This window comes from Vulpes lagopus, chromosome 15, assembly GCF_018345385.1.
Source record: "Vulpes lagopus strain Blue_001 chromosome 15, ASM1834538v1, whole genome shotgun sequence".
In the NCBI taxonomy this organism is placed as follows: Eukaryota; Metazoa; Chordata; class Mammalia; order Carnivora; family Canidae; genus Vulpes; species Vulpes lagopus.
The window spans coordinates 15,316,733-15,337,192 of NC_054838.1; the positions used below are offsets into that span (position 1 = coordinate 15,316,733).

Below are 20,460 nucleotides of genomic sequence, written 5' to 3' on the forward strand. Positions count from 1 at the left end.
TCCCTAAAGGTGACCGAAGAGAGGCTCTAGAAGCCCTAGAAGCCAAGCTGCTGCTTCCCATGGAGACGTGGCTCAGCGCAGGCAGTGGGCTGGGGGGTCCCAAGTGATGTGAGCTCAGTTCCCCGTGGCTCTGTCTCCCCTCCACAGGCTTCCACCAGTACTGCCGCCCAGCCCTGCGGTGGGAGCTCTAGATCACTTGGGCCTCCAGCAGCAACTGTGTGATGTGACCCCCTCTCCTGCTATTTTAGGATTTATCCCCAAATCCAAGGAACAGAGATAGGTGTTGGGGAGGTCAGGGCTTAGCCTCTCCTGCTTCTCCAAAGAGCTCCCAGTGCCTGGGAGTAAAGTGCACAGCAGGAGCTGGCTACATGGCTCCTAAAGATGGGGATCGCCAGGAATGCGGTCCTGGAGGGGACAGGCAGTCAGAAGTGGAGGGGGCTGGGCAGCAGCACCATGGCTGCTTCACTCCAAAACCCATTTTCTTTCCACTCCATTGTGTGGTCTCCGCACCGCCAAGACCCTGGGGTGAAAGCCGCTGGGCAGGCCCGCATTTGGGCTGCTCACCCAAGCAGTGGCCCTCACGCTGGAAGCATTCTCTCTGCTTCCAGCATCAGTGGCTTCAGGAGCTTCGAAAGCCTTGGCAGAGTCTCCAGATGTACTCCTGGTGCTGGCAGGTGCCCCTGTGCACAACCCTCAGAGCCGTGGCTTTTGTTGCTTTAATTGCTCAAAGCCTCATAAGCGCCCCATTCTTGCCCCACTTCCCTCCTGTCTCTGTGAATTAGCATAGAGGCTGTCAGGACGTGTATCTGTAATTCTCCGCTCTCATTAGTGGGGCACTGCGGGCATATCTCTGAGACCATAATGTGGCGATTCTCGATGCCCCATGTGATCACGAGTAGAACTTTCCAGAAAACAGGTCAGGCACAATGAGAACTGGGCATTAACATGGGGAAGCAGCTGAGCCGAGTGAAAGTTCTCTGGGATTCTTATTCACAGGAGGCCTCCTAGGAAGGGTTCAGAGCAAGTGATTGTCAAAATATACTGTAACCAGCTAGGCACGGGCATGAACACTGGCTGCAGTGCGAGGCCAGGCCCTGGGACTGCTGGCCAGATCAGGTATATACCTTGTAGTTGCTGGAGTATTCCAAGAAGAGAGCCAGAGCAGCTGGGGTAGCAAGGCCAACCGGAGGGACTCCAGCGCTGTGGAAGTATCCCAGTGGTTTAACGTTGCAGCGAACCGCGCAGACTGGCTGGGAAGTCTCTCAGGGCCTGAAGTTTCCAGTCTTCACACCAGTGTGTCTTGGCTCAGAACATAGAGGCAGGCTGGGGGCATGTCTCTGGGCTACATTCTCCTCTTCTCCCCCTACATCCCAGGCCACTGTGACGGCCTGGCCTCACCACCTGGCAGGGGCAGCACAATGGAACGGGGGTACAGCGTACAAGGGATCAGCTCAAGGGGCAGATGGTTTGCATAGACACCCAAGATTGGCCTGCAGTTTTGCTCCTCCCTGGACCACAAATAATGCATTTTGCCACTGGAGACAGTACTTTGGTGATGGTTAGTGTGTTGGGCTTTGGCATATGTGCTTACAGGCTTATAGATTATTTCCAAATGATATGGCCAGACCTGGCCTTTCAGACTTGCCGTTCTCATTATGGTTCTATATATCCCGCTGTTCCAGGTCGACTGAGGCCCCAGCAACTCTGGTTCTTCTTCCCTGGTCTCAGCTGTGGATAGCCATCTGTTTCAAGGCCGTGAGCCCCCATGCTGTGCTCTCTCCTGCCTCTGCATCTTTGATCCTGTTGGTCCTGCCCTAGCAGTCCCCTTCTTCAGAGTGAGCTTGTGAATCTCACTTACTCTTCATGTCTAACTGGAGCATCCTCTCCTCTGGGAAGCCTTCCCGGCATGTGCCTCTTCCCTCTTTGGTGACCCAGTGGCACATTATACACTCTGGAGCATCGATCACATTCTCTATATGTTGATCACATTCTCTATATAACTGGCTTTTCCACTAGACTGGATGCTGCTTGAGGGTAGGCAACAAGTCTGAGTAGCCTTGTATTTCCAATGCCCAGCAATAGGCCTGGTGCAGAATAGACTTGCTTGAATACTTGTTGATTGTCTTTTTTTTTTTTTTTTGTTGTTGTTGATTGTCTAATAAGAAGAGTTGGCTCCCTCTGGGGCAAAGCTGACAGCGACTCCCAAAGCTGAGCAATGCAGGAGACGCAGCCATGGGGAGCCCTTTGGGATAAAGCTGACAGAGGAGCATTTCCCAGATGCTGGCCAAGAAGGGCATTCTAGGGATGAGCAGGAATGGTCTTTCCCTGAGCCAGAGGTTTTGTTTCCCCCACAAAGCAAAAGGCAGGTTCCTCTGAGAGACGTCAAAGAGGAGGAAGAAGCCAGCCTCTTTCTCAGTGTCAGAAATGTAATTTTTGCACAGACCCATCAATGTGCCTTTTCTCTTCAAAAGGTAGGGTGATTAGTGACCTCTCAGGGAAACCCTCCCCTTGATTTTGTTGATGGGGATTTCTGTAGCAAGAACCTTAGAGACTGAGCCAGGGGTAAGCTCTGGACTAAGGCTGGCAGCCACATGTCTGCAGGAACTTTGGGACCAGACTCTTAGACTCTCTGAGGCTCTGTGGTTTGAGTCAGACACTCCCAGAAAACATTTTTGGTTAGTTTTCTGAAGACTCTGACTCTTACCACCTCATTGTCCTCTGCACCTTTGTTTTTAGGATGTTGGGCCTTCGTGCGGTCTTTCCAATTCTGAGTGCTTCCAGGTGAGAGTAGAAAGAGGAAAAGGCAAGAAACAGACACAGCCTTTCCCCCTCCTTCCTTATCTCTCTTCTCTCTTGCCCCATGTGTTTTGGGGCGGCTCCTCTGTGCATGGTCCTGTTCTGGATGCTTGGGAGAGATTCCAGGTACTTCTCTGATATAAAAGATTTACCAAGGAGTCCTGAGAGAGAAGTCGGGGTTGTCCACCAATGACCACATTCCATGGAACTCCCTGGGAATCTTCTAAGAGCATACCAGTGATCTCAAATGGCCTTGCATAAGTGAACTGGGTAGGAAATTAGCTACATGTGAATGGAATTTGCCTTGGCCTTTACTGGTTTCACACTCCTGCTTGCTGACACAGGACTCCAGTCTCCATCCTCCCTCTGAGGATGTGAGGAGTCGGACCCTAATGGATCGGGGGCTTACTGACTCCTCTCCTGACATGCTGCTACTACTCCATTCATTTGTCTTCCTGATATTCATTAAGCATCTGCCAGAACAGGCACTCTTCTAAGCACTGGGCATTCCTCAGAGAACAGAGCAAATCCGTGACTTCATGGGGCTCCAGTTGAGTCAGGAAAGACAATAAGTAAAACAAATAGAAAAAGTACTTTAGTGGGTGTGGAGGGAACCCTGAGATCGAATGTTTAGGAAAGGCTTTGCTGAGAAAATGACTCCTAAGTAAAGAGATAAAGGAAGTGAGGGGAGTTAGCCATAAGGGTGTAGAAGAAAACACAAGAGCAAAGGCCCTGAGGTGACATGTGCCTGGTGAGTCTGGTGAGAGGCCGCTGTGGCTGGAGTAGAGAGGATAGGGGGCAGTGGCAGGGCATGAGATCTCAGAATCTGGGTCACCAGGAGCCGTGTAGGGCCTTCTAAGTGTTAGTAGGGACTTGGTCTTACATGCTGAGGAGACAGGTAGCCATTGGAGGATACGGTGCAGAGAGGGGCATAGCATGGTAGTGTCTCCCCCGGCCTGTGTGTCTGTTCATATCCTGCTGGGGGCTGCCCACCTGCTCATGCCACATAGCTCATAGTGAGGGAAGGTGGGAGGATGCCTCCCTGCCTCTGTGTTATGCAGGTGCCAATCAGGCCCTATGTGTGGCTATCTGGTGAACTGGCCTTTTAGCGTCTGCTCTCAGTCTGCTCTCTCTCTCCTGTCTCACCCAGACAAGCACCCGGGCTAGGTGAAGAATGGGCTGGGATTATAGGATTAGTGCCATACCCAGAACCCTCTAAACTCTGGCTCTGCTGCCAGGCTGAGTTCACTGTGCCTGCTTAGTCTCTGCCAGGAGGAGCCGTCCTTGGGGAGTTCGGAGCCTGCTGGATATATACTTCTTCTGTGTCCCCCCTGTTGGCCAGTTGTACCCAAGTAGGTCTGGACACTAGGAGGGAAAGTTATACTCCAGTATAGCCTAGATTTGCTCCTGAGAGGTACCTCATCCCAGGGTGACAGATGGCTCTTGGTCTGGTACATCACCGGATGTGTCCAGACACCCCTGGACTTTTGCAGAGGTCCCAGCCTAGGCACTTCCCTGAAGCCTCTTTGCCTGTCACCCCAACATGTCAGATGGTCCTCCTTTGCTGATGACCGTGTAGGGCTGCTTTCTTACCAGAGAGAGAAGGTAGTCGTTGGGTCTAGGACCAGTTAAGAGTTGGCCACTTGGCAGCAGGCATGGAAGTCCTTCCTCTGGGGGCTAGGCGGCAGCAACGTCTTTCAGAGCGGGGGACCTCAGGGCAGGGCCACTTATCTTCCCCACCTGAACTCAAGAGGTGTTGTCGGAAGGGCACGCTGGTGGGGCTGAGGGTCTTTGTGGTTCCTTAGTAGCTAACATTTATTATGTGCCAGGCCTTGTGCTAAGCTCCTGACATGGGACATCTCATGGAATATGTACACCGGCTCTGTGAAAAGGATACTATTATTATCAATGACATTTTCTGGATGAGAAAACAGGGGCAGTGCAGGTAAGCTAGACTAAACCAGTGAATGGTAGATCTGGAGTGTAACTGCACAACCAGTCCTCTTAACCAGTCCTTTGGATGCCAAATGGAAGACAACCGGGGTTGTCTGCATACATTTTCTTAAAGGACCAGCTGGTTAAGTATTTTCAATTTTTTAGGCCACATGGGCTCTTTTGCATGCACCTGACTCTGCCCTCTAGCTCTAAAGCAGTTGTAGATAATTTGTAAGCACATGGATGGATGGGCTGTGTTCCAATAAAGCATTATTTACAAAATAGGTAGTGGGCCAAATTTGGCCCTCAGACCATAGTTGGCCATTTATGGTATAGAGCAAAGAATGTGGGGTTTGGAGGGACCCAGACCTTTCTTCAATGCCCCTGACAAACCAGATGACCTTGGATTGGTCATTTAACCTTTTCATTTGGTTTCCTCATGTCTAATAACTAAGCTCTACGGAGTGCTTGTCAACTAACTTATTTTAAAATGGTTTATGGAACTCCTCTCAAGATGCTCCCATGGCAAAGACCAAGACAGATGTCACCCTGCCCTCATGGAGTCCACACCTGTGAACAAGACAGAGGTAACTTTGGGTAAAGACATCAGCCAGCGGTGCTTGGCTCTGGGCAGGAATTCAGCAAAGAGGCCTTCCTGCCCCTGCCATGCCCCTGACTTACATCATTCAAGACCCACCTCTTTCAAGTTTGCTGTGGTTTATTCCCATGCTGAGTAAGAAGACAGGAGCATGTGGTGGAACCTAGGATTTTAATATGTTTAGAATACATTTTTATGCAACACGGGTCTAATTGTGAATCATAATTTTTTCATTAACTGATCTCATTTTACTTGGTAATATCCATTTAGGTAGGTAGGCGAGAGCAGTAAAACTCCATTTCTTTTAAATATTATATGATTCAGTTGGCTCACTGACTTCGATTTTTACTGCTTTCAACATTCCAAGTGAATGAGTCATGCATCTTTGTAGAGATAGCAAGGACCTTTAGGATCTTGTGAGCCCTGTGCTTCCCTTCACCTATGCCTCAGAGGGGAGAACAAGTGTGCCCCGAGTTCTGGGATGGAACTTTGGCCTCCACATCTCTTACTTTGTCATAGAAATGCTCACCTGGTTTGCATTTTACTCCTTATTAGACCCCAATCTGTTTTGTGTATCTGAGTTTCCTTCCATATCTTTAAGGAAAATTGGAAAATTGCCATGTTTATCTGTGGAACTCATGTGTATCCCAGCTCCATTGTCATGTGGATCCACGGTGGTGTGATGGTCAGGACCACCGTCTCGGGAGACAGACCTCTCGAGGTTGACTCTCCACTACTTCGCTTCCTTCTGAGTGAGTCAGGGCAAGGTTCTTATCCTCTCTGTGCCTCATTTCACTACCTGGAAAGTGGAAATGATAATCGTCCCCACCTCACAGGGTGTGATGAGTTGATGGGGGACAAAACCTTCACAGCAGAGCCTGACTGGTAGAAAGCACTTAGTGGGGGTTAGCTATGATGATTATCCTAAAGAGATAGATGTACCTCCAGTTTGGGGTATGTCCCAAGGACATGATCAGGAGAGGTGAGGTGCCTTCCACAGGTTCGCCCAGCACCTGGGAGTCCAAGCCCTGATGACACGTCTTTAGGCATCTGTCTCACTAATGCCTCTGGCATTGGCATACTTGATCTGCTTCAGAATCAAGGGCTCGACAAATACCCACCATTTGCTTCAACGTGGATGGAACTGGAGGGTATTATGCTGAGTGAAATAAGTCAATCGGAGAAGGACAAACATTATATGGTCTCATTCATTTGGGGAATATAAAAAATACTGAAAGGGAATAAAGGGGAAAGGAGAAAAAATGAGTAATAAATATCAGAAAGGGAGACAAAACATGAGAGACTCCTAACTCTGGGAAATGAACAAGGGGTGGTAGAAAGGGAGGTGGGCGGGGGGGGGGGCGGGGTGATGGGGTGACCGGCACTGAGGGTGGCCCTTGATGGGATGAGCACTGGGTGTTATGCTATATGTTGGCAAATTGAACACCAATAAAAAAATTATAAAAAAAAAGAATCAAGGGCTCTCTAATTTTTAGGGAGCCACAAAAGCCCCCTTCTCTCAAAGACAGCCTTTGTACCCCTCTAGTGACAGGGGCTTCCTCCCCCAGAGCACCCCTTCCATGATAGGAGGATCCTGGGTATTAGAAGGCCTCTTCCCCTCTCCCAGATTGGTTCTTATGAGAATCCCCCAAGAGGAGGTGGTAGTAAGAGCTGTGGTCTGCAGCTCTGAGCTCCCCAACCTTGAAGACTCTGGAACCTTAGTTCCTTGCTTGGCTCTAGCCTGTACCTTTACCTGGCATAGGTGTGTATACACCCACAGGCTTCATACAGATGGCTGAGGGGATATTGGCAAATGTCCCAAGCCTGCCTAGATGGCTGAGTGGTCATTGGTAAGTGTCCCAAGCCTACCTGTTCTGTCCCTAATCTGCTTCTGCTTCCTCTGGTCTCTGTCTCATTCCAGGCCCCTGCACCATCTCTCACTTACATCATGTTTTGTGAGCATAGAGGATAGCATCCAGCGGGCTTGGCGTCTCTGTCCAATTTCTCTGATTTCTAACCTTGACTGCCTGTACCTCAGAATGAATTCCAAAGTCCTGATCCATCAGCCTGTGTCCTAGCTGTTACCCCCATTAAAAAATAATAATAATAAAAATAAAAAATAAAAAAAATCAAATGACCCACCAGGCTCCCCTTGCTAAGTGCTATACTAGTTTCCTTCTATCGTGAACTTTTTCTGAGACACATGCTGGCCAAAGTGCTGTGTATACATTATTTTATCTAATCCTCTCAGATCCTGGGCGGAGGGTAGGGAGGTGGGTAGGTATTAGTGTGCCCACATTACAAATGGGGGAATCTGAGAGCTTGAGTGTTTGCTAGCGGCCACGTAGCCAGTGAATGGTGAAGCAGGGGTTTATTTGAATCCATGTCTGTAGAATCCAAAGCTTCTGCTCTTATAGGTAATAACGCCCCCTTCATTTTCTTAGAAAGCTCCAGGGAAACTATGAGCTCTTGACCTGCTGTAGGGGCTGCCCCTACAAATCTACTGGGAGCCCAATGAGCAGTGCCCAGAACACATGGGTGCCTGGAAATTGTTTTGACTCTCCTCTATTCTGGTAGGCACAGTCTGGAAGCAGCAGGAGGCAGTCTGGCTGTGGGTCTTTGGAGCCAGGTGGATGGCACTTGGTGGGACCAGGCCACTCACAGCAGACCAGACAATGGAGAGAGAGGTGGGCTGGCAAGACTGGAAAGGGGGCCAGAACCCCAGCTAGGGTGCCTGGGTATAGGGCAGGCTCAGGACTGCCAGGGAGTGGGGGTACAATCTTGGGAGAGAGAAGCAGAAGCCCCGTTTGAGGGCTAGGGCCAGCATCTCTTGTGGGGAAAGGAGGGAGTTCTGACTTGAAGCCATGAGGCATCAGGATCACATCCATGAGCTGCTCAGTAGACCTGTAGGATGTATTTCTATATCCCTTGTGCCTAGTGGTTGTTGGAAGGGTGGTGGATGGATGGATGGATGGATGGATGGATAAATGAGTTTGAAGAAGCATGGGGATTACAGTCTATCCTCTGCGCAGCCCCCCAAGTATGGGGAGAAGCTTGTTTTACCCAAGGTGTTGGTAAGGAGGGGAAAGGGGTTGTCATGACATTTGCAGGGGTGCACTCTGACCCGCTGTCTCCTTGTCCCTTCTTTCTCCAGAGGCTCCTGCCAAGCCTGAGGAGGCAGAGGCTGAGCCCTTCACAGACTCCTCTCTGTTTGCACACTGGGGCCAGGAGCTCAGCCCTGAAGGCCGGCGCATGGCCCTGAAGCAGTTCCAGTACTACGGCTACAACGCCTACCTCAGTGACCGCCTGCCCCTCGACCGGCCCCTGCCTGACCTCAGACCCAGTGGGTGAGCAGAGTCAGTGGCTGGGCCCTTGTTGACCTGCCTGTGGGGAGATGGGGTCACCACAGTGCCGGAAACAGAGTCAGGACAGGGCATTTGGACTCCTGGGTGCCTCTCCTGCTTCAGCCAGGGTCTGTGCCCTCAGCCTTCATTGGACAAGTCACTTTCTACCTCCTCTGAGAGCCTCAGTTTCTCCATCTGCTAAGCAGGGGGAAGACTTCTTCCATGATAGATGTTGAGGATTAATAACCTAATTTATTCCTTACAGGCTCTAGAGTCATCTGGTGTTTCTGTTAATAAGTCATTTTAACCCAATTAGCTGCATTTTTATGAACAATTATTTTTTTTTTCTATAAATTAGTATTTAAAGTATCTCCATCTTCTAGGGCTAACAAGTCATTACACCCGACACAGAAGTCTGTCTTGACTTCTCTCTTTGTTACAGAAGATGTTCCTTTAAGGTTCAGTTAGAATTTTTATTACTCCTAATTATTAAAAGTGTGGGCACGTACCACAGCTGAGAAAATCTCATTAACTTTTGTGAGTCCCCCCCTCCCCCAATGCCTTCTTTCCCCCTCTTTCTCCTTATTTTTAAATTTTTCTTAAAGCTACAAACTGCAGTGAGCTTATATCTGGAATTTTCAGGGAAGCTCTTGCTGCTTGGTTTGAAGGCTGTGTTCTCTTAGGGAGAAAAGTTTAGTTCCATAGACATTTATTGAGCACCTGATATATACTGTATAATTGAGTATGGTTTTCCCTGGCCCATGGGGAACTTGGCTGAGCTCTAGGGATGAAAGAGCAGCAGAGGATCTAAAAGGGGCTAGAAGAGTATATATTCATTTAAAGGATATTTACTGGGCAGCCCGGGTGGCTCAGCGGTTTAGCACTGCCTTCAGCCCAGGGCGTAATCCTGGGGTCCCAGGATCCAGTCCCATGTCAGGCTCCCTGCCTGGAGCCTGCTTCTCCCTCTGCCTGTGTCTCTGCCTCTCTCTCTGTGTCTCATGAATAAATAAATAAAATATTTTAAAAAAATTTAAAAAAGGATATTTACTGAGCACTTCTTATGGGCCAGCACAGTCTAGGCACAGAGACAGAGCAGTAAACAAAACAGACATCTTTGCCCTCACAGAGCTTACATTCTAGATGGGCGGGGACACATAATATTCAAAACAAAAATGTCAGATATGTAGCATGTTAGATGGCAGCAAATGCTATGAAGAAATAGAAAGTTGGAGAAGGAAATTGAGACTCTTGGAATAGGAAGAGGGATTGGATTTTTAGCGAAGGAGTTGGAAAAGACTTTACTAAAAAGGTGAAATGTGAGCAAACATCCAGAAGAGATGAGGAAGCGAGCCATTTGGATACCTGGGGGGAAAATTCAAGGTAAGGGACTAGCAGGTACAAAGGTCCTGAGGTAGAAGTGTGCTTAGCATGTTTGAAAAAGGAGGCCCGTGCAGCTGGAACAGAGTGAGCAAGAAGGCGGTAGTTGGAGATGAGGTCAGCGGGGCCACAGGAAACAGATCAAGTAGGGCAGTGGTTCTCAAACTTGGCTGCGCATTCAACTCATAGGGAGCTTTAGAATAATCTTGATGCCAGGCCCATACCCTAGACCAATCAGATAAAAGTTTCTAGAGGTGGCCTTCTGTATCTGCATTATTCAGAGCTCTCAGGTGCTGCCCAGGATGAGGGCTTGGTAGGCTGCTGCACAGGTGTGGCTTTTACCCTATGAGATGGGGACCCAGGGGAAGCCCTGGAGCAGACTGGCAATATGCTCTGTCATTTTCAAAGGCCCCATCTGCTGTGTTGAGAGCAGGCTGACAGGGCCGGGGGGTGGGGGGTGGGGGGACCCATTAGGCTTCTGCCTATCAGGGTGAGAGGCGGTGGTGGTTTGGACCATGATGGCAGTCAGTAGAGGTGTTGGGTTGGGGTTGGCTTCTGAGAATATTCCAAAGGTGACTCTCCCTGGGAGTGTTTCAGAGACTGTGCCTGGCCAGAACCTAGAGGCTCTGGAAAAAGGGTCCTCAAGAGGCAGTGGGACCCCCAGGACTTCTGCAGGGGCCTTGGCCTGGATCTTGGCCAGCACAGGAGCTGCAAACCTCACAATCAGCTCTGACATAAAACTCAGACCTAGTTCAATGCTTGTTTATTCCAAATTAAAGGGGAAATAAAGAGTCTAAGGAAAGGATGGATCTTCTAGACTGCATCGTGACTATCACGATGACTGGTATTTACACAGAGCTTGACCTGTGGAGAACAGCCTTCCCAGTGGACCACAGCGACTGCCAGCAGCAGAGGTAGGGAAGGAACTGGCGTGTTCTCCTCATTCAGAGTTAAGGAAACTGAGGAACAGAAAGAGTAAGTGTTGTGTCTGAGGTCACACAGCTGGATAAGTAGCTGAGCGAAGACTCGACCCCTTGTCTCCCGAGGCCAAATCCCGGCCTTTGATGGTAGCTGTCTTGTTAAGAGCCAACTGACTCCTGAGCCCCTTAACCCTTCATTGAGAGGTGCGCCCCGTCACTGTTTCTTGCTACTTCCCCAGGAGAGAAACAGGAAAGTGGAGGGTTGAGGGGACAGAGACCACATGGCCTTTCTCGGAAGGACAGGCCTTCCTTCAAGCACACTTTGGAGGTAGCACGTTTTTTTGGGGGGTGGGGGGGGCAGTCCAACCTGGGCTTCCTGAGTTTGCTGAGAGTCTCCAAAGGACTCCAGAGAGGTCGAATTCTGAGCTGTAATCATGAGGGAAAGACCTTCCCTGTGCACAGAGCTCGTGGGGTTCCACGCCTCTCCTGTGGGGCAAGGTGACTTTCCATAGAAGAAGAAATGGAATCTCTGATACAAGGTAGGGCTGAGCCTTCTCAGTGAGCCCTCATCAGTGCTCTCTTGCAGTGGCTTTCAGGATGCAGTTTCTCTTTGCACGCGTGCTTGGAAAGCTCTCTCTAGCTCTACTTCAGATCCTGGGCCAGACACACGTCCAAGATGGGAGAGCTGCTGGGATCCACTCAAACCAAGAGTGTGCTTAGGTAAAGCAGTGCCTCTCTTCGTTCATTTCCCTAAAAACGTTCCTACCTTGTAACAAGGTCATTGCTTAGCTTATCCTGTTGAACTCGTTTTGGAAACATTTTTTCAACGTCCTTGCTATCATCTTATTCCAAATTACACTGGCAAACATTTATATAGCATGGGCCGTGTTTGCAGGGATGCGTTTGGCACTTTATTTCTATTAACTGTTTGACTCCTCACAGTAACCTCGGAGCTGGTACTTGTCTGGGAAATGCACACTGTTCTTTACTCTCCTACTCACAATCCTTCAGGTGCCAGATGTGTGGGGTTTTTCCATACCAACCAATTCTGTGACGCTAGCTGGGTGCCCTGCAATTCAATTCAGTTCTAGTCCTAGCTGCTGGCAGTCAGCATCGGTCCCACAGGTTGTGGGCTCAGGCCCATGACACTGCCCCCACTTCAGAGGCCAGTCCAAGGTCTCAGGTTAAGCAGCTGAGCTAAAACTCAGCTGTCCCCTGTGCTTCTCACCGACTAGCCATAAAGTGAGGTCCCCACGACCCGTCCTTGAATTCAGTCATTTGCCAGCAATGGCACAGAACTCAGGGAAATACACTTAGCAGTTGATTATGAAGGATATGATACAGGACACAGATGAGCAGTGTGATGAGATATATAGGGTGAGGTCTGGGAGGATCCCAGGCACAGGAGCTTCTGTCCCCATGGACTTGGGGTACATCATCTTCCTGGTACGTGATGTGTTCGGCAACTTCTGAACCCCATGCTTTCAGGATCTGTATGGAGGCTTCATCATGTAAGCATGATGGATTATTAACTCACTTTTCAGAGGATTGAGTTGGGAGGGTAGGCTGAAAGTTCCAAACTTCCAATCATGGTTTGGTCTTTCTAGTGACCAGCCCTCATTCAGGGCCTACCAAGAATCACCTCATTACATCAAAAGATGCTCCCATCATGCAGGAAATCCCAAGGGACTTAGGAGTTCGGTGTCAGACACTCCTTCACTTGGGAAATGACAAGGGATTTAGGATTTCCATGACAGGAACTGGGGTCTAAGACCTAAATATATATATATATTTCTTATTATTTGACAGTGTAATTATTCATTCCCATTTTACCAAAGAGAAAATTGAAGTATGGAGAGACTATAACATTTGCCAAGGTCGCTAGTGGCATGACTGGGGTTGGAACCCAGATAGTCTGGCAATAGAATTTGTGTTTGTCACTGCCACCATGCTTACTGCCTGGAAGTGTCAATCTGTGACACTCTAATGGGATGGGGGCTGCTTTAACAGTATGTAGCACTGGGCCAATCCATTCATCTGAGTCAGGAAAGTCTTCTCTAAGTGCTGGAAAAATTGTCTTGGTGAACATGAAACCCATTATCAAGGCAGAGAATGATGCCTTTGCTCCTGGTAATGTTGGGATAATATGGCAAGGTGGGTGGAGGTGGGGGGTAGCATCTGAAGAGGAAGCACTGTGCTAAAGACAGTCTCTAGAAGCATCAGGCCAGGTGGATCTTGGTGGGATCCACTTGGTTTCAATCTCAGTGCCCTGGGGGATTTCTGCTCCTGGAGGTGTCCTTGGCTTTGGACTTTGCTCTTTGTGTTCTTGGGTTTGCTCTTCCAAGTTCTAAGCCTGACGTTATGCTTGGCTTCATTCCCTGAATGGAAAGTGGGTGTTCCGAGTCCTGCCCCAACCTCTCTTCCATCATCTCTGGCTGGTCCCTTATTTTGTCTTCTTTCTTGGTGCTGAAAGATGTCATCTGACCCACTTTTGTCATCTGGCTGAAAGGACCATACTCTACTCAGTGCCTTATACACAGCAGAAGACATAACCAGAAGGAAAAAAGTCCATCCAGCCGGTTGCTAGGCTTTATTAATTTATTCATCCCACAAACATTTATTGAGCTCCAAGTGTGTGCCAGGCATCTAGTAAAGCACCAGAGAAACCCCAAGGAGTTTGCACTGTAGTAGGAATCCAGGTGGAAGGTGTTAGGAGAGCAGGGCGGGGGATCAGAAAGCATGCTGACCATCTCCTGGCTTCCTGGTAGAGGAGCCACTCTCGCAGGTTTGTAGTAGGTCAGGGGTGGGAACTGGAAGGCCCACAGAAGCCCTGTTCTTCTGTGGCCTCTGCAGCAGGGAGACAGGACCAGAGAGGCATCTGCAAGGAGCCTCCCCTTACCCGTAATGATGCCCCCCCCCTCCCCCGGGGAAGGAAGGACATTGGAACTGGAAGTACAACAGTTTTATTAGCCTCATTTGGGCTCTTTGGTCTGTGCAGAGAAAGGACAAATTTCCTCCAGGCTCTAGGACAATTGGCTCTGAGGGAAATAAAAATGTCATTCATTCTCCCCTCATTGTTATAACAAGTGCCATCCCAGTGAGAAGGCCCAGGAGAGACAGGAGATTGGTGTCTTCCTCTGGTGATCCTCCTGGGCCTCACCCCACGAGGGGCCTTTGCCAGACCTGGACAGGCTTTTACCTTCTTGCCTTCTAGGTTGGAAAGATATGCAGGCCTCAGGATTGAAGGGGAGAAAAGCAGCAACTTACCCTGGCTGGACTTTGTCCATCCTTCACATCCCCAGCTGCAAACTCCAAACGTTCCTGTGGCTTTCTCTGGGTGCATGAGCACACAGAGTGCCCCAGTGTCCACCCTCCTCCTCCTTGTCTGTAGATTCCAAAATAACCTACCAGGGACAGAAAGACAAGGGGGAAAAATATAAGTGTTATTGGGATGTGGACTACATAGGCATATATGTTCATCAAAGCTTATCAAATTTACCTAAGATCTGTGGATTTTATTGCATGTAGATGGAACATCAATTTTTTTTAGAAGAAGGGTATATATAAGAAAGAGGTCAGGGAAGTTTTTGCCTGCAGGATGGAGAGAGAGAATGGGGCAGCATCTTTGGGGGGGCCACTGAGAATATGGGCTATGATTGTAGGGAAGGAGGATCCTGACAGTGGGTCAAAGCCACTTACAACTCAGGGCTGGAAGGTATGGGCAGGGCCCCCACCCCAGCGACAGCAGGCCAAGCAGGTGGCATATGGGAGCCCATAGTTCCACAACAACAGGTGCACGCCTCATTCTTTTCTGCAGGCAGTGGCTGCTATTTCTGAACAGGAGCTGGGAAAATGTAAGGGTTGAGTGCGGATCTAGTGGGCATTTGAGTGTGGGTAGGACAAGGGAGCTCCGGGTGCCAAGCTTCAAGGCTTAAAGTTGCCATGGCAACTCTATGGCCTACCTCCAAGGTAGTTCAGGGCAGAGCCTCCGGCAGGTACTATTCCTGCCTCTTGCTGGTAGATCCTCAGAGGCTCCTGAGTCTGTCAGTAATGATGCCACCTTTCTTTCCAGTGTCCCCTGAGGTCCTTATCCGTCCCTGCCAGAGGATAGGGTGGACTGACTTCCGGGTTGACTGGTGGGCTCAAGCTTGAGATCAAGACATGAGGGGTTGACTACAGGGGGGTTAGACTATTTTCTGCAGCCCCAGGAGGGAACAACTGGGACAGATGCACATGCACACACACACACACACACACACACACACACACACACACACCCTATTCCTGAACTGGAGAGATCTTGTATGAATATCCAAGTAGAAAGGTCTGGGATGGGATTATAGCAGAGAGAGAACACAGCCTGGAGGCAGGGGCTCAGTCCTCCTAGGAGCAGGTTAGAGTCCATCCAAGGTGACTGTGGGTGTTTGCTGCCACCACTGGGGTGTGGTCACAAGTTGGCATGTATGGTTTGGAGGGTTGGAGGGTTCTCACGGTGCAGGCTCTAGACACACATCTGAGGTCTCTGGACTTTGGCTTCGTGGGTGTATATAGTAGGCAGAGTAATGGTCTCTCACGAGCACCCATGTTCTAATCCCTGGAATTTATGACTATGGTCTGGTCCATGGCAAAGGAGAATTCAGGTTGCAGATAGAATTAAGGTTGTTCATCAGCTGATTTTAAAATAAAGGGATTATTCTGGATTATCTGGATGAGCCCAATGTAATCACAGGGCCCTTAAAAGTAGAAGAGAGAGGCAGAAAAGTCAGGGCCAGAGGGGATGGCAGTGTGACAGGGAAGGCAGCCATTGCTGGCCTTGAAGACAGAAAAGAACCATAAGCCAAGGCATGTGGGCAGCCTTGGGAAAAGGCAGGAAAACAGATTATCACCGGGAACCTCAAGAAAGGAACGTAGTCCTGCCAACACTGTGATTTTAGCCCTATGAGACCCGTGTCAGACTTCTGACCTCTAGAACTATAAGATAATAAAAGTGTGTTGTTCTAAGCCACCAAGTTTGTAATGTTTTCACGTGGCAGCAATGTCAGCATTAGGAAACTCGCACAGCGTGCGGCTTGTTGCACAAGATCCTAAGCAGGCTAAAGAGGCTCTGTGCTTGGTTTCATGCACTCTTCTCACTGTGTTAAAATTTGGAATAATTGTGAATACCACCATCTTTTCCTTTTGCATTGGGCCCCACAAATTATGTAGCTGGTCCTGGGGGACAAGGGGAATGGCTCTAGGTGGACAGCCGGGATCGTGATTGCTGGACCATGTGGGAGTTGCTACCCAAGGGCTAATGATTTTTATTAAGAGCGACCACTTGCTCACTTGCTGTGTGCCCAGTGCTGTGCAGACTGCTTAAGGTGCATTTTTCTAATCTCTCGGAGGTTATTATTATTTCTATTTTATATAGGAGAATACCAAGTATTTGTCAAGTTAAGAAACTTACTCAGGTTCCCACAGGCATATGTGGCAGAAACAGTATTCTTACCTGGGTCTTGTGTCTTTAGGGCACTGCCTTGACACCCTGGCCCTCCCTGGCCCAGGTGACTTTCTCTAGTTTGGGATCGGGGCTCTGTGGAGGTGACCCAGAGACCTGCAGACATGGAGATGTGTCCTCCATGAGGGCAGCCCCAGAACAAAAGACGGTGATTCTGCTATTGCATTGAAAATGTTAACCACACACATTGGAAGGGAATACTCCTTTAGTAAAGCACCCTGGGCAAACTTTCTGATTTTTTTTTTCAGATTCTTTTTTTTTTTTTTATTGGAGTTCAATTTGCCAACATATAGCATAAGATATTTGCAAATGACCTGTCAGATAAAGGGCTAGTTTCCAAGATCTATAAAGAACTTATGAAACTCAACAGCAAAGAAGCAAACAATCCAATCATGAAATGGGCAAAAGACATGAAGAGAAATCTCACAGAGGAAGACATGGACATGGCCAACACACACATGAGAAAATGCTCCGCATCACTTGCCATCAGGGAAATACAAATCAAAACCACAATGAGATCCCACCTCACACCAGTGAGAATGGGGAAAATTAACAAGCCAGGAAACAACAAATGTTGGAGAGGATGCGGAGAAAGGGGAAACATTCTGATTCTTAACGTTAAGCTGGTTGTGGGCCAGTAGTATCATGTGGGCTGTTCTTAAAGGTAATAGAATCTTGAGCTATATTAATAGAAATATAAGGTCTTTAAAAGGGGAGGTGATAGTTTTGTCTGTTTTGCCACTCAGATGACAACTGCAGAATTGGATTTGAAGGGATATGGAGGAGGAATATGGTCAGAGGAGAGCAAGGCAAGAGAGAAAGTGGATAACATGATAGATGCGGTTCCTGTGTAGATTGTAGAGTGCTGTGACAAGCTGGTTGACCTCCAGCAAGTCCCCCAGCCTCCCTCCCTACACCTTGATTTTCCTGTGCACAGATTAGACGTGGTGATACAAAGGTTGAATTATAATATACAGAGAACTCTTAGAGCACAGCCTGACACATGGTAGCTGCTATTTACTTTTCTCAATACTGGTATCATCTGGGCCTTTGATCTGTAAAAGAGATGGCCTGGGGGGACATGACCATGACTTGAACTACCTGAAGGGACTGCTGTGTGGACAAGGAGCCCCAGGGGACAGGCCATCAGCTGCAGCAATAAGGTGAGAGGAGGAGAGGGATTTCTCCGCAGTCCCAGAGTTCTGGGCATCAGAGGCCAGAGCCAGTTCTGCTGGAGAGCAAAGATGCTCCATCCCACTTTTTTCTGACCCAAGGGTCCACTCTCCCCAACTGCACATTCTCTTTGCCAAGGGCCTGACCTGCGGGCCAACAAACTCGCCACCTGGAGACGCTCAGCCCCTTACGTGCCTTCTCCGCCAGAGCCAGCTGGCTTGTTCCCTGGGGCTGCTGTCCATGGAGCCCCAGGGAGTCCATTAACCCTGGATTTCTAGTAAGATGTTTTAGGAGCAAATGGTCTGTTTCCCTGCTTCCTGTTGGTTGTTTACATTTCAAACGACTCTCTTCCCTCTTGTCCTACTTCCATAGCAGGCCCTTTCTCTAAAAAGGTGTAATCACCTGAAAGATGTTTGTAGAGGGTCTCCCTCTGGGTGAAAGCTGCACACTTCGATGATCTCATCTGCTTGGGAGTTTACCTGTCTGGTTTCTTATCAGATGGGCCTATATCTCCTGCCTTGCAGACCACCGAAGCTTCCAGTTCTTAGGAGTCCACTTCTCTCCCCTAGGTGAGCCAGACGTGGTGTCTTGCCAGGTCCCTGAAGCCTCTGGATATCCCCACCCTGGCTCCATTTACGCCTCTGGCTTATCAGAGGATAAGAGAAACTGGATAACATGACAGACAGATGAAGTTTCTGCTTATGGAGCGATGTTTAGTGCCCGCTTGGGTGGCACACATACTAAATTGGACACATACTAAAATTGGAATGACGAGATTAGCGTGGCCCCTGCACAAGGATGACACGTACAGAGCGATGTTTAAACCTTGGGTTGCAAGGCCACGTCTCTCATTTTCAAACTGGTTGACCTCCAGCAAGTTACTGAGGCTCTCGGACCTTTCTTGTAAGATAATTCATTTTTGTTGTTTTAAGGCACCAGGTTTATAGTGATTTTTTTTTAATGGCAACTACGTGAGTGTGAAGAAACCATACAGCACGCAGTCAGCTCGGTGATTCCTGTTCTGTCGGGGCATGCTGGATTCCCACCCACAGGGCTTTCATGGGCTTGAATTAGTTCTGCTGTTCATCATTCGAGTATTTATTCATTTGTTCATTCAGCCAGACACCCAGTGATTCCGGAGTTTCAGGGATACCCGGTGAGTAAAGCAGATGTGCTCTTGACCTCGTGCAGTTTACCGTCTAGCGGAGACACTGGCGTTTGTTAAATAGTCGCATAAAAACACGGCGGGAAGGCAGGCACGTGGCATTGCAAGTAAAGCAAAGGAGGCTGTGAGAGTCTGATGAGGGATCCACTCCCGGCCCAGGAGCCACTCTGGGCCTCTCCCAGCTATGTCTCATGTGCGTTCCACGAGCGAGGAACTGAGTTCCCTCAGCAGCTGTGGGGTGTGTGTGGGGGGATTCTTTGTGGGTTGATGTTCCTACACAGACACATCATCACACAATCGGAAGCCACGTGTTCAGGTGTGGAAGAGCGAAGCATAGCTCAGGACGTCCTGGAGCAGCTCGAGCCTGCATCCCCTGTGTCCAGGGGTGACTGTCTGCAACTCCAGCTCCCTGACCTGTCCTGTTCCAACCCCATCATTCCTGCTGCCCCAGACTCCTGCTTCCTGCCTTTCTGGGGCATCTCATGTTCGGCTCCCCCCCAACACACACACACACACACACACACACACACACACACACACGAGAGAGAGAGAGAGAGAGAGAGAGAGAGAGAGAGAGAGCTAGATCGAGTCACTGGTACTTCTTCAGTATTGCCAGATCTGGCTGTGCAGAGCTCTTGGGCTGGGCTGCCCTGCATGCTGATGGCCAGGCTGTTGATAGCTGCTTGGGGCTCAGGAATCAGCCTCTGGTCCCATCAGTGGGGGGCCAAATGATGAAGCCATAGGACAGAAGAGCCAGACATCTTTATACAAGGAGTCACTGGGATGTTTTATCCCAGCAGGAACGATGTGTCAGGAAGAGTTCCAGGCTTCGGAGCCCACAGTGCTTTATCCTATTTGCACACATCACAGACACATGACATCCTCTCCATCTTTCATCGGAGTTAGCAGCCTGGAGTGACTTCTGTTTTGTCTCCCACCCACCAGGTGTCTGGATTGTCACAACACCATTGTTTTTCCAGATACATCTCTGGGTGAGCGTGGAAAGGAAGATACAGACCCTGGTTTAGCAGGGATTATGAGTATAGGCTTTGGTGGCAAACAAGCCCAGGTTTCAGCCCTGGAAAATAACTCACTATCTTAGCCCTGTTTTCATCATCTATAAAACAGAGATAATGGTGTTTACCATATAGAATTGTAGGAAGGAATAAATAAATGTAGGAGGGGAGAATAAAAATATCCATACATCTCTTAGCATGGTTTATGGCAAATCATGAGCTCTCAGAAAATGGAAATGATTGCTATTATAACTTCCAAATATTCTACGCAGGATCCATGGGCAGTAGGGGTGGCAAGCACATGCAGTCTCGTAGCTATAGAGGTCATGGAGATATAAAATATAAGTGAAAATCTTGATTATCCTCACCCTCAATGAGAATCCCCACATTGCCCTCATTTTTGGGTTTCATTAAGTCCAGCAGACTAGATGCTAGCAAGCCTGGATCTAATCTGGAAAGGTCTAGAAGAAACCAGCAGGGTACCCACGTGAGGCCAGAGGAGGATCAAGTAAGTCCTGTGGGTGCAGGTAGGAGCAGGGAGGCTGGGGTGAGGACACTGATGGTCTCAAAGGGACAAGAAGGCAGGATTGACCCCGGAGCCAGGCTGTGTCCCAGGGTTATGTTCTAGGTGGTTAGTGG

At 49.0% G+C, this 20,460-nt stretch overlaps 1 protein-coding gene across 1 annotated transcript in view; it reads left to right on the top strand.

The window, feature by feature from the left end:
• Nucleotides 1-20,460, top strand: part of GALNT18 (polypeptide N-acetylgalactosaminyltransferase 18) — a 340,362-nt gene that overhangs the window by 157,273 nt on the left and 162,629 nt on the right. Inside the window, exon 2 of the mRNA XM_041730190.1 lies at nucleotides 8,484-8,676. Within this exon, the coding sequence (XP_041586124.1) occupies nucleotides 8,484-8,676 (193 nt within the window). The remainder of the gene's footprint in view (nucleotides 1-8,483; nucleotides 8,677-20,460) is intronic.